General features: G+C 52.1%; 4 protein-coding genes across 4 annotated transcripts; 3 read left to right on the top strand and 1 right to left on the bottom strand.

Annotated features, from left to right (window-relative positions):
* Nucleotides 1-245: 245 nt before the first annotated feature.
* CI109_107287 (uncharacterized protein) lies at nt 246-3457 on the top strand (the record flags this gene model as incomplete). Its single annotated transcript, XM_065967999.1, has 13 exons — nt 246-652; nt 706-831; nt 895-1045; nt 1099-1173; nt 1224-1420; nt 1473-1630; nt 1681-1853; nt 1917-2358; nt 2404-2555; nt 2614-2695; nt 2747-2947; nt 2999-3078; nt 3128-3457. 13 exons carry the CDS (start codon nt 246-248, stop codon nt 3455-3457), a joined length of 2574 nt encoding a protein of 857 aa, XP_065824071.1.
* A 223-nt stretch (nt 3458-3680) lies between these two features.
* Nucleotides 3681-5311, top strand: CI109_107288 (uncharacterized protein; the record flags this gene model as incomplete). Its single annotated transcript, XM_032003745.1, has 4 exons — nt 3681-4099; nt 4181-4567; nt 4650-4944; nt 5015-5311. 4 exons carry the CDS (start codon nt 3681-3683, stop codon nt 5309-5311), a joined length of 1398 nt encoding a protein of 465 aa, XP_031862158.1.
* A 173-nt stretch (nt 5312-5484) lies between these two features.
* Nucleotides 5485-8373, bottom strand: CI109_107289 (uncharacterized protein; the record flags this gene model as incomplete). The annotated part of the gene is made up of 3 exons (XM_032003746.1): nt 5485-5616; nt 5665-5730; nt 5794-8373. 3 exons carry the CDS (start codon nt 8371-8373, stop codon nt 5485-5487), a joined length of 2778 nt encoding a protein of 925 aa, XP_031862159.1.
* Nucleotides 8374-9316: 943 nt separating this feature from the next.
* CI109_107290 (uncharacterized protein) lies at nt 9317-12100 on the top strand (the record flags this gene model as incomplete). Its single annotated transcript, XM_065968000.1, has 7 exons — nt 9317-9409; nt 9481-9753; nt 9805-9913; nt 9957-10519; nt 10562-10580; nt 10660-11621; nt 11675-12100. 7 exons carry the CDS (start codon nt 9317-9319, stop codon nt 12098-12100), a joined length of 2445 nt encoding a protein of 814 aa, XP_065824072.1.
* Nucleotides 12101-12234: the final 134 nt, after the last annotated feature.

Raw genomic sequence — 12234 nt, forward strand, 5'->3', positions numbered from 1 at the left:
TAGGTGTTGTACCAACATGCATGACAAGGCTTCACGCCTCTCATGGCGACTTGCCTATGTGGAGGTTTCATTTAAGACGGTGTCAAGGTTCCCCGTCCACTCTGCCGCGACGTGATTGATGATGACGATTGCAGTGTCGTGAGATATCATTCACGTATCTCATATCGTTTTGCACAACTACTCTGCAACGATCTCCAAACCTTCTGGCACCGCTATAGACGTACATACATCTCGCCCACTCACCGATGTCATTCTTCAAAAGGAACGATCCAAACGCTCCTGCGGCACGACGAGCCGTTCCAGGTGGAGCAGGATCACAATCACCTTACGAACGTCTACCGGCGGATAACGGTTCTTACTCCTCTCTCCCCCCACCCTCTCAACCTGGTCTCCCTCCTCGACGAAGTCCCGCACCTCCTCAACAACAGGACTCCTACGGTGGTGGTGGCGGAGGATATGGTTCACCAGCTCGTCAACAGCCTCCTCCTTCACAACCCTCTTTGCCACCTCGAGGAGGTGGCGGTGGTGGATATGGAGGGGATGGCTATCATAACGAAAAAGCAGAGTATAGACCTCAACCACCTCAACAACAACGAGGATATCCCAGTGGCGGTGGTGGCGGCGGTGGCGGTGGAAGAGGGCAAGGAGGAATGTGAGTGCTGCAAGGAAGCGGAACGGGGCCTAGCTCATCTTCTGGTTGGTCAGCTTCCACATCGCGCCCTGTCCAAGCGATCCTCTAGCTCTCACCAACAGACTAGTTGTTAACGCTGCCGACTTTGCACCTGATGTGGAGTTTGCTATCATGCGAAACAAGTACATCTTCTCTATAATGTAAGTCATTACAGCACAATAATGATCGCGTAGCATAACTTCTTGTGTTGACTGGTGCTCTAGTCGAGACCCGACTCATACATTACCTCCCAAGCACGTCGGCCCATCCAAGATCATTCGACAATGGGTTGGCTTGTCCGCCGTGGGCGAGACGGTGGATATGGAACCTTATTACCCCAGCAACGGAGATTGGGCAAGCACAGCGGAGCTCGAGGTGAGTGTCCCGCCATAGAAGCATTGGTATTGGGCTGATGACCATCTGTCCAGATCGGTTTCAGGTTGAAGAGGAAGGAAACTTCAGACCTCTTCGACAGCGAAGAGATGGCTGCAGCTTTCATCAACGTGAGCACATCGAGCAACTTTCCCCGGCTGTACTAATTTCCTTGTTCCAGGCATTCCCCTCGTTACCTCTGACACCTTTGCAACCTCTCGTCTTCGATTACCGGGGACATGAGCTGAAGGCAACAGTTCGGACAGTCTCTTCGCTCGACGGCAATGATGGCCAAACGGGTATAATCATGGATGGAACGGAGATCATTTGGGTCAAAGATCCGACTAGCAACATCAAGCTCAAGAACAGCTCGAAGCGGTCAGTGCAATTCTCCGCCACACTTTGGCTGGGATGCTCATGTTTGTCACAGAGGTCCTACAAATGCGATCCTCGCACCTAACTTTAAGTTTGAAGACATGGGTATCGGTGGTCTTGACACCGAGTTTGCGGCAATCTTCCGTCGAGCATTCGCCAGTCGTATCTTCCCTCCAGGCTTGGTTGAGAAGCTCGGTATCCAGCACGTCAAAGGTACGTCGCGAACATCTTTTCAAGCAACAGCGTTGATCATATCTGTTCAGGTATATTGCTTTTCGGTCCTCCTGGTACTGGTAAAACTTTGATGGCTAGACAAATCGGAAAGATGCTCAATGCGCGGGAACCCAAGGTCGTCAACGGTCCAGAGATCCTCAACAAATTTGTTGGACAAAGTGAAGAGAACATCCGAAAGCTCTTCGCCGATGCCGAGAAGGAAGTGAGTGGACTTCCAACAGTGATCGCCGGATCATCCACTGACAGCGTTTTGCTCCATTCAAAGCAAAAAGAGAAGGGTGATGAAAGTGGACTGCACATCATTATCTTCGACGAGCTGGACGCCATCTGCAAGCAACGTGGCTCGACAGGTGGTGGTACTGGTGTTGGCGACTCCGTCGTCAACCAGTTGTTGTCGAAGATGGACGGTGTCGATCAGCTCAACAATGTTCTCATCATCGGTATGACCAACCGACTGGACATGATTGATGAAGCCCTCTTACGTCCCGGTCGTCTCGAGGTTCATATCGAGATTTCTCTTCCCGACGAGGCCGGTCGTTTCCAAATTTTAAACATCCACACCGCGAAGATGCGAAAGAACGGCGTTATGGCGGACGACGTGGACCTTGCCGAGCTTGCTGCGTTGACGAAGAATTTCTCTGGAGCCGAAATTGGAGGATTGACAAAGAGCGCTACCAGTTTCGCCTTCAACAGACATGTCAAGGTGAGTGCTATCTATGAGAAGTTGACTGACCTGGAATAGGTCGGCACAGTAGCGTCATTCGATGAGGTGGAGAACATCAAGATTTCTCGCGCGGACTTCATGCATGCTCTCGACGAGGTGCAGCCTGCCTTTGGTGTTTCCGAGGAGGAACTGCAATCGGTCGTCCAAAACGGCATCATACACTACTCCCAGCGAGTCAACGTGAGCTGTCAAGTCCGCAGTCCGCACGGTTGATCGGAACTGACTCGATGAATCGCAGGACATCCTCAATGACGGAAGCTTGCTCGTGGAACAAGTGCGCAAATCTGAACGCACACCTCTTGTCTGTGCTTTGCTTCATGGTAAGCTGTCTTGTTAGCGATCAAAGGTAGCTGAACTGACGATATTTATAGGACCATCTGGTTCCGGAAAGACCGCCTTGGCTGCGACAATCGCAATGGCTTCAGACTTCCCCTTCATCAAGCTTATCTCCCCCGAAACGATGGTCGGGTTCTCAGAACAGCAGAAGATCGCTCAACTGCACAAGGTCTTTTCCGACAGTTACAAAAGTCCTCTGAGTGTTATTGTTGTGGACAGTATAGAGAGACTTCTGGGTGAGTTAAATGGCATAGATATTTCGGGTTACGGCTGACCATCATTTGCAGACTGGAACCCTATCGGTCCAAGATTCGCAAACGGTGTCCTCCAAGCTTTGGTCGTGCTGTTCGGAAAGCGTCCACCCAAGGTAAGTTTGAGTAGCTGAACATGCCTACATGAGGCTGACTGAATCACAGGGACGTCGTCTTCTGATTTTGGCTACCACCTCGAATCGGTCCATTTTGTCGGATATGGACGTCTTGTCTGCGTTTGATACCGACATTCCTATCTCGCCCATCTCCACCCTTGACGCCGTCGACCACTGTCTGCGGGAAGTCTCTCTGTTCTCTTCGCCGGCTGATCATCAACGGGCGATGCAAATGTTGCGTGAAGCTCGATTCGGCGAAGAAGGAAGAGGCGAGCTGCTGGTCGGCGTCAAGAAGTTGTTGAGTATGGCGGAGATGGCTAGACAAGACCCCGACCCTGCGTACAAGCTTGCATCCAGTCTCGTGAGAGAGGTCAGTTGAAGCTTTAGATAGTGTATTGTATATAGTGTATCAGAAGTGAACGAGCTCGAGTATGATCGGAATGGACATGAATGATCTTGACGGGTGTATTCCACCGGAAGAATAGATACGCGGGAGAGCAAAAAGTTGAGTTAACGATTCCAACTTGAACATTGACGTTTCCCCCTTCGCATATACATCCATATTCCTCCTGCTCTTGCCATACTTTAGTCACCATCTCGACATGGCGAATGACACAACGACCACTTCTCCAGCGGATGACGTTCTCAATCCCGTTGTCTCTGACTTGAGAGCAGCTCATCCTTCGCTCGGCATCACCAAACTTTTCGCTCAATTCAAGGTCGACCATCCTGAATGGGCCGTGTCTGAAAAGCGATTCCGCAAAGCTCTTCAGGTGACAGGCGGCTCTATTGCTCCTCAAAATGGAACGGTGGGTAACGCCAATGATCCATCGATGCCGTTGGAAGCTGGTCTCATCGCCGATACGGGGATAGATCCGTCAATCGATGTTGCGACAATAGCACCCATGGTCAAGGTGAAGATGTTCCCCGGAGGAAAAGGAAAAGGATTGGTCGCCAAGGAGAAACTGCAACAAGGCGAAGTGCTATGGCAAGAAGAGCCTTGGATCGTCACTGCTGATCCGTAAGTGTACCTAATCCTCTACAATTCTCACTGGTTGAGCGTTGTGTCCTGCCTTGCGCTAATACCAAAGCTTCTTCATAGCGAGCTATACCCATACCTCACTTCTAAACAGATGTGTTCCCAATGCTTCACCCTCTTCCCTCTTCCGAACCCCCCACTCTCCGTCTCCTGTTCGTATTGCGACACCGCTCACTTCTGCAATCGATTGTGCTACGCCAAAGCACGATCATCAACGGCTGCCCACTCCGACCTCTTATGTCCAGGTCAAAATCCAGACGCTGTCAATCTTCTTTCTTTCATCCATCAAAAACGAGCACGTTCTGTCGACGCCATTGCAAGGATCATTGCGAGGTGGAGAGGGGAAAGAGAATGGGGAGAGAAGAGTAAAGCGGATGAGATTGAACAGAGAGTTTGGAAGGGTATGGCAAGAGTCAGTCAACAGAAGAAGGAAATGGAACGTAAAGAGTGGTGAGTGGGGGAACCGCATGTCTTAAATCTCCCATTTCATTCATCTGTGGGATGTCACTGATGTATGCTTGGAATCTCCCAGGGAGTTTGTTGGCGAGATGAGAATAGAAGAATGGAAACTCGTCCACATGCTCATTTGCAAAGTGCTCAACCCTCAACCTACCGATGAAAACTACAAGAAGTTTCAAAAGTTGTTGATCGCCAAACATCCTCGAAAAGCGAAACCGACACCCTTGACCGAGGAAGAGGTCGAACGATGGTTCTCCTTGGAGAGTTTCCTTCAGCTATATGGTCTTGTGGGGTTGAATCAGGAAGATTCAGGTGGACTATATGCCCTGCATGCACATCTGAATCATTCTTGCGAACCAAATATCCAGGTAGGTAGTCCATTCCTCCATCTCCACTGCTGCCGCTCGCCATGATCACTGACATCAACTTGTGTCTTAGGTTCGAAATTTGCCCAAATCATTCGTACCGCCATCACCATCCGACCTTCCATGCGATCTTCCACCACCGACCCAACCAGGGAATAGAGGCACGAACAAACTCACCATTCTCGCGAGACGGACCATCCATCCAGGAGACGAGTTGCTCATTTCCTATGTCAACTTTGCCAAACCGAGAGAAGAGAGACGTAACGATTTAAGAGAAGGCTACGGTTTCTGGTGTTCTTGTCCTCGTTGCGTTAGAGAAAAGAAGGAGGAAGAGAAGGCCGCACAGGCCCAGGCAAAGGCAGCTGCATAGAAGCACACGCACGAAACACGGATACCGACGATGCCTCTCAATCAGGTCTTTCCCAATCAATACATAGCATAGCATAGCCCAGCACAGCAGATGCAAACAAGCGTATATACAATCAATACGAATACAGACAGACAGCAATAATACGAACAATTCTATACAACGGGTTCACCATCTCATGGAGCGCCCCACAGGGGCAGCGCATCTTCTTTGGCTTTGCTCGGAACCATCTTGATGAGACAAGCGAGGACCGCCAGGTCCCTACGGCACATCGGGCATGATGATGTGTTGGGGGTATTCAGCCAGGTCTGAACAACTATCAGCTGAACGTTCCGCATATGCACAACGAAACTCACATCAAGACAATCCTTATGGTACATGTGTTTGCAGGGTGTGACTGCAATCGAGTCCTCGTCATTGTACTACCGCGAAGAGTTAGTTTGTTTCCCGTGACAGTAGCCGTCCGCGACATTTTCAGTACTCACTTCGTCGTGACAGACCGAGCAATACTCGTCCTTGGGCATACCCTCACGATCCCCTAACCCGCCCCAAGGCACGGTCTCCAGTGTACTCTCCGCTGCCTTCTTTCTCGGCCCCGAGGGCAACCTCGTCACACCTCTTGCCACCATTTCAACCACCTTTGCCCTGTCTTCTGCGCTCATATCACCCGTCAATTGGAGATGAGTGAGAGGTGCATGATACCTCCTTAGAGGCGGAGGGGGCGGCCCAAGCAGAGAGAAGATGCCGGGACCATCGGACGAAAAGTTCTCGAGGTCGTGTCTGGTATCGCGACCAAATCGAGGCGTATCGATAGCCGTCTGGTTCAACAGGTGCCGAGTAAGTATCGAGTCCGCGTCGCCACGCATGAAACGCGCTCGCGCGCGTCGTTCCATAAATGCCGCATAATCGTCTATGGGATTGACAGCTGGTCTGTAGCCATAGAATTGTGATGGGGGATTGGGAGCATCGTCAGGATCTGGGGGCAGCGGTCGATTGGCGACCTCGCCCCAGAGTGATCGGTCAGCCGGTGGTGGTGGCACGTTCGGCTGATCGGTGCCAACTGTTGACGTTGAATCTAGAATTCGAGTGTCCTCCCAGTCAGTTCCCAATTGCTCACGTAGCCGCCTCGACAACGACGACGCTTGAGGTCGCGGCTGGCTAAGTCGACGACCAATGGCTTCGTTAACATCGCGATTCCAGGTGCCGATAGGGTGCTCAATTGCAATCGGCCTCGACCTCTCAGCCTCCCTGTCCTGTGCTCGTCGACCTTCATCTGTCGATAACCAACGTCTGTTCGGAGGTCTCAGCACATCACCATGCTCTGATAAGGGCTCGTCGACATCCATGCCAAGGTTGTGAAGGAGTCGTGCGGCGCCATTGTCCATTCGTCTATTCTCCATCTCTGTTCTAAGCTGTGACAGAGTCCTACCGTCAGTAGTCGAACTAAAGTCAATGGGGCTTGGTGGACGATAGTGCCAGTAGCTCGAAGGTCGGTGCGAAGGATGTCTCGGCGCATCGAGCGCGTCAGCACGTTCTCGAAGATACCGTCGAACCTCCAGCCCTCCATCATCGCCCTGAACTGGTAGAGTGCTGCCGTAAAACGATTGACGCTGGGTGCTTGGTTCTCCTGCGGCAATAGGGTTTGGATCCCACCCAAACATACTGGCGGGTCGAGGTCGTGGAACAGTCGGCTCCGACGACGCGTCAAGCCACGATGGGCGAGACCTATCACGACCAGAAACGGTACGTCGATTTGCTTCTTCTGCTTGGGCAGATGGTCTACTGCGTGTGGCGAGGGAGGCAAGGTCGTACGGATGCGAAGCGCTTGGTCGGGATCGATAACTATCGTGAAAGTGGGCAGACGGGCCTGGAGATGAAGTCGGACTGCGTTGGTTGCGCTGTCGAGCACGATCGAGCCTAGCTTCGATGTTGTCTATGCGACGTTCCAACGCGCCTGGCGAACCGGCTGTGCCAACGTCGGAAGCAGGAGATGGAAGAGATCGGATATCAGAAGCAACTCGAGGTGAGGATCCTGATGGCGGGAAAGCAGCGATTGCGGAAAGGCGATGTGGACCTGCAGCCAATATATGAGCACGTGAGGCTCCGCGGATTGGAACAGGCGCAGCAGTATGATCACTAGGTGCTCGGAGGATCGCCCGCTCATTGCTACGATGTCCTGAACCCCTTGCATTGTTTTCTCCTACTCTGCCAGCAGTGGACAAGCGGTCATGACTTGGGATTTGATTGTTAGACTGTGCGAACAATCCGAGGTGGTTGGTACCAGGACTGTCGTTGTACAATTCTTGTTGGGCGGAAAGATTCCAACGCCGTCGCCCCATCACAGGCTGATCAGTTGACGAGGCGTCGTGAGGCACAGTATCACCCCAAGGAGAAAATGAAGAGGAGTGACTAGTCGATGTTGGTCGCTGTGTGTGAGACGAAGCAGTCGTAAGGGATTCGTCAGAATCGATGTTGCGCAGGATCTGAGTCAATGTACCGCGAGCAGGTCCTGGTCGAGGTCGAACCGTCTCCGGCTCAGTGTGATCAGACGTCTGGCCGTGTAATGTATCAATCTCCATAGGGCCTTCGTCGGGCAGTTCGTTGTCGGTAGGCGTGGACGACAGTGTACTTCTGCTGCCGGACGACTCGCTTGAGTTGCCTAGAAGATCTGCGTTGTGAGGAAACGACTTGACCCGAATGAGGCCGTTGTTCGGGACAAGAAGAGTTTCCGGTATCCCAGGTTCAACATAATCGGGATCGGCAGGTACAACGGTAACGGAAGAATTGTTCGTTGGTACGGGAGTTCGAACAGAATACGCAGTTGTGATGGTGGAAGTAGACGTAAGGAGTGGAGGTGAAGAAGGTTGAAGTGAGTCGGAGATGTCAGACATTGCTGAGACCTCGGACTGATATGACGAAGAGGTCATTGGGGGAGGAGGGCTGATGAGATCGATCGGGTTCGATCGAGTTCGTGGAAAGATAGGAGAAGTGACATCTCGCTCGAGCAGAGGCCGTTCAGGGGAATGATGAGGTTGGCGGATGACCCATGGGCACGGATTGGACATATCGGAGGGTGTCTTCGGTGTTCGCTGGTAGATACGTGACTGGTTGAGGAAGGATCCCGACGTGTTAGCAACGACTCTACAATGTCCGGCGAGGTTATTGTTAGGGTGAGAAAGTGAGTTGGATTGGTGCTCTGTTCGGACTTGAAGGGGGAGTGGCAAGGATGGTCTCCCGGGTCCATGCTCACCGCCACCCCCTCCCTTTCGTGCTCCGTGTTTCATCACCGAATGCACTCTGATGCATAGCATCGTTGGAGAAGCAACCATTTCGGCAATGGCTCAACGGTATGGAGTGGCGAGGCGATCATACCCATGATCATTTCCGCCATGACGCAGAAGGAAGAGGGAGAGGGGGAGGGGGGGGCATTATGCGGGCATGTCCGAGCGCAACGAATGATAACGGCCACACAATAGGTTGACGATACTCACAAAGGGATGCAGTGAATGGATAGACCTGCTGCGGTGGTAGGCCCGTAGTAGCAATCACGATATCGTCGATGTGTTCAGGATATGCCGTCTATCGTATCGCAATGCAGGAAGAGTGGGAAGATTGTACGGTGATTGTGACTGTATGTGACCAGTATTCCTAATCGCGGCGGTTCTGATGGGAATATCGATAAGCGGGTCGTGATTGAGTGTCAAAAGTGATGGCGATGACCACGCTGTGCACAGAACGTGCAACTGTGGTCCTTGCAGTCAATGGGAATAAGAGAATGATCTAGAACAGCTGTGACGATAGGAAGTTGAATGACTGAAGAATGAATGGGAAAAAGGAAAGATAGGAATGCAATCACACTCACACTGTCACTCTCACTGACTGACTGACCACTCACCGCGCAACCTTGTTTTTCCCTCTTTCACTCTGCTCGCACACTACGTCACAACGACAAACCCAACTTAGTCCACCTGTCATCTATTATTGCTTCTGTCAACCACCGCAGATGCCATGGTCATCCCCAACGCCGTCTCTCGCGAGCAAGCATACATAGCTTCACTTGCATCGCAATCAAAAGATGTCACACCAGAGAGGATATACGAGGTAAGCGTCGTTGACATCCATCCCCTTGCTCCCTGCACCTCGTGATTCACAGTCGCTGAGTTTCTCATCAGAAACTCGAGATAGTTGGAAAGGGTGCATACGGTGCAGTGCATCGAGGAAAACATATCTCGACGGGTCATGTCGTCGCTCTCAAGATCATCAACCTCGACACCGAAGATGACGATGTAGCGGATATTCAGAAAGAGATAGCGTTGCTTCAGCAGCTCATGCTTGGAAGCTCTGGAGCTACGCCGAATGTCATCAAATACTATGGCAGTATGATGGAAGGTCCAAAGGTGTGGATCATTATGGAGTACGCCGAAGGAGGAAGTATCAGGACACTGGTGAGCGACAAAATCTCACGTTGTGGCTTGTGCATGAGCTGATTCCAGCAGTCGCGAGCTCAACCAATAAAAGAGCTACATATATGTTTGATCATGCGAGAGGTGCTTATCGCACTTGGATTCCTGCATAAGAATGGCGTTATCCATCGCGACCTAAAAGGTAAGTAATCCTCATGTTTAAACGGTGCTAATGTACAATCTAGCTGCCAACATCCTCCTCACCACCTCACCACCTCGAATCCTCCTTTGCGATTTCGGTGTCGCCGCCCTGCTGCAATCCTCTTCGTCGAAGCGATCCACATTCGTCGGTACGCCTTACTGGATGGCCCCCGAGGTGGTTACGGAGGGACGACTTTACGACGCGAAGGCAGACATATGGTCACTCGGTATAACATTGCTCGAAATGGCTTACGGTGAACCCCCGATGTCCGGCCAGCCCGCCGCACGCGCCTTCATGATGCTCGGTGACAAGCGCATGCGGGCGCCCAAGCTAGAAGGCGATCAATGGACCAAGGAGATGAGGGAGTTCACCGTCGGCTGTCTCAACGAGGAACCGAGTGATCGACTTTCGGCTGAAGAGCTCAGCAAGACAAAGTGGATCAAGCAGCAAAGCAAGACACCGCTCACTGCGCTCAATGACTTGGTGGCGAGATACCAAGCGTGGAAGGAGTCTGGCGGCCAGAGACAGAGTCTGGCTGCAGGTGTAGGAGCACATGTCGACGACGATGAAGAGGACGAGGAAGCGGTCGGGGATTGGGCATTCGATGTGAGTTGAGGTTTTGGTGAACACTGGCTGATGTGTGACCAGACTGTGCGATCGAAGATGAGTATGCTGGTGGATGAGAAAGCTCACGGAGGAGAGATATGTACGTGACAGACTTAGCGCTCAATGCTGATTTGTCTTAGCCGTTGCCAATATATCTCCTCCAACCGCTCGTCTCGCGCCTCAATCGCTTCGTCGTCTGTTCCATGACGAGTCGTCGACTGATCCGGACCCATTTCAATCCTTCGCTCATCAACAACCTGGAACACCGCAATCATCGGACGGTTCTGGTGCAATCGAGCAGACCGAGCGATTCCCGAGCCCGGAGCCGGAGGAATATCTTGACGGGGAAACAGGTTACGACCCATCGACGATACGTCAGCCTCGGTCAAGACGAGACGAGCGATCACCGACTCCGTTGTCAATCTCGACCGCGTATACATCGACAGCTGGCCCTTCATCATTGACATCGATGAGCACATATCAGTCCGAATCTTCCGAGCCACCCACGCCGATCGCCAAGTCGGACGCGGACACGTCTCCGCCAAGGCAGATCAAGGGCAAGATGAGTCTTGACACTCTGTCTTCAGTCCCGACAAGTAAATCCCAGCCGGCCGAAGATTTGCGATCGAAAAGTGGGCCTGGCGTCCGTCGTCCCGGTGGCTCCATGGGCGAAGGCCTGAGAGGATTTCAGTTCCCACTCGTGTCCACATCTGGATCCGGGCCTGCACCGAATGTCAGTGCACCCAAAGCTCAGCCTCCAGTTCTTCATCGTATGCATTCTGCCGCGCCGATGCTACCATCCGCGACTGAATCACCTACCCGTTCATTCTCCTCTCAAGGTGGGTTACCCCCACGACCGCCTATGATGCGTCAAGCGTCCGTTGCCGTGATGGAAGGGCGTGCTGCGAGTCAATCTCAGGCACATGCTCAAGCGTTTGCGTTGGCTCAATCTCAGCAAAACCCGATGAGTCCGACCAAGAACCTAGCTATTCCCGGATCATTGGGCCAGAGACCAATGGGCGGCATGGGCATGATGCGAAGTCGAAGTGGAAGTCGTGTGGAGGATGGGCAAGGGGTGGTTGGTTTGAGGGATCTGTTGAAAGTGAGTGATAAAGTAGAAGCACACATGCCTGTTGTACTTACGTTGCAACGTAGCTATCGCCGGCCGTTCCCGAGATACCGGACCTTCTTCCGCCATCGCCTTCCGTTACGTCCACACCGCACAAGTTTCTTCCTGCCCCTTCCCCTTTAGCGCAGATCCATCATCAACCTCCTCCAGTCCCAAGCATTCCTGTTTCTATGGCAACAAATGGTAATCCATCTCAAACGTCAATGGTACCAAACGGAATTGGATCGGCGGCGAGTGGTTCGTCGATTCCGCACTCACATACTCCTACCTCTGCCGGCTACAGTCTTGGTCCAGCAGTTCGACCTCTTGATCTCAGTAGACTGGACGTCGACGACGTTTTCGCGGAGCTTGAACGGACAGTGGACGATATGCAAAAGTGGCTAGGTTGTGTGCAGAGCGGATTGGACGATCTCGTCAAGGTTACAATGGAACCAATGGGAGTGGAAGGGTGATAAGTCATATATTCAGGCGACAGTGTTGTACATCATCTCACGAGCTTTACGACGTTACGTATCATATGCATCATTTACAGTTCGTCGTTAAAAAGTATAGTACTCGTTCAAAAGTATAGTACAACGTGAAGCAT

The sequence above is a fragment of the Kwoniella shandongensis genome, chromosome 14 (assembly GCF_008629635.2).
Source record: "Kwoniella shandongensis chromosome 14, complete sequence".
NCBI classification, from domain to species: domain Eukaryota; kingdom Fungi; phylum Basidiomycota; class Tremellomycetes; order Tremellales; family Cryptococcaceae; genus Kwoniella; species Kwoniella shandongensis.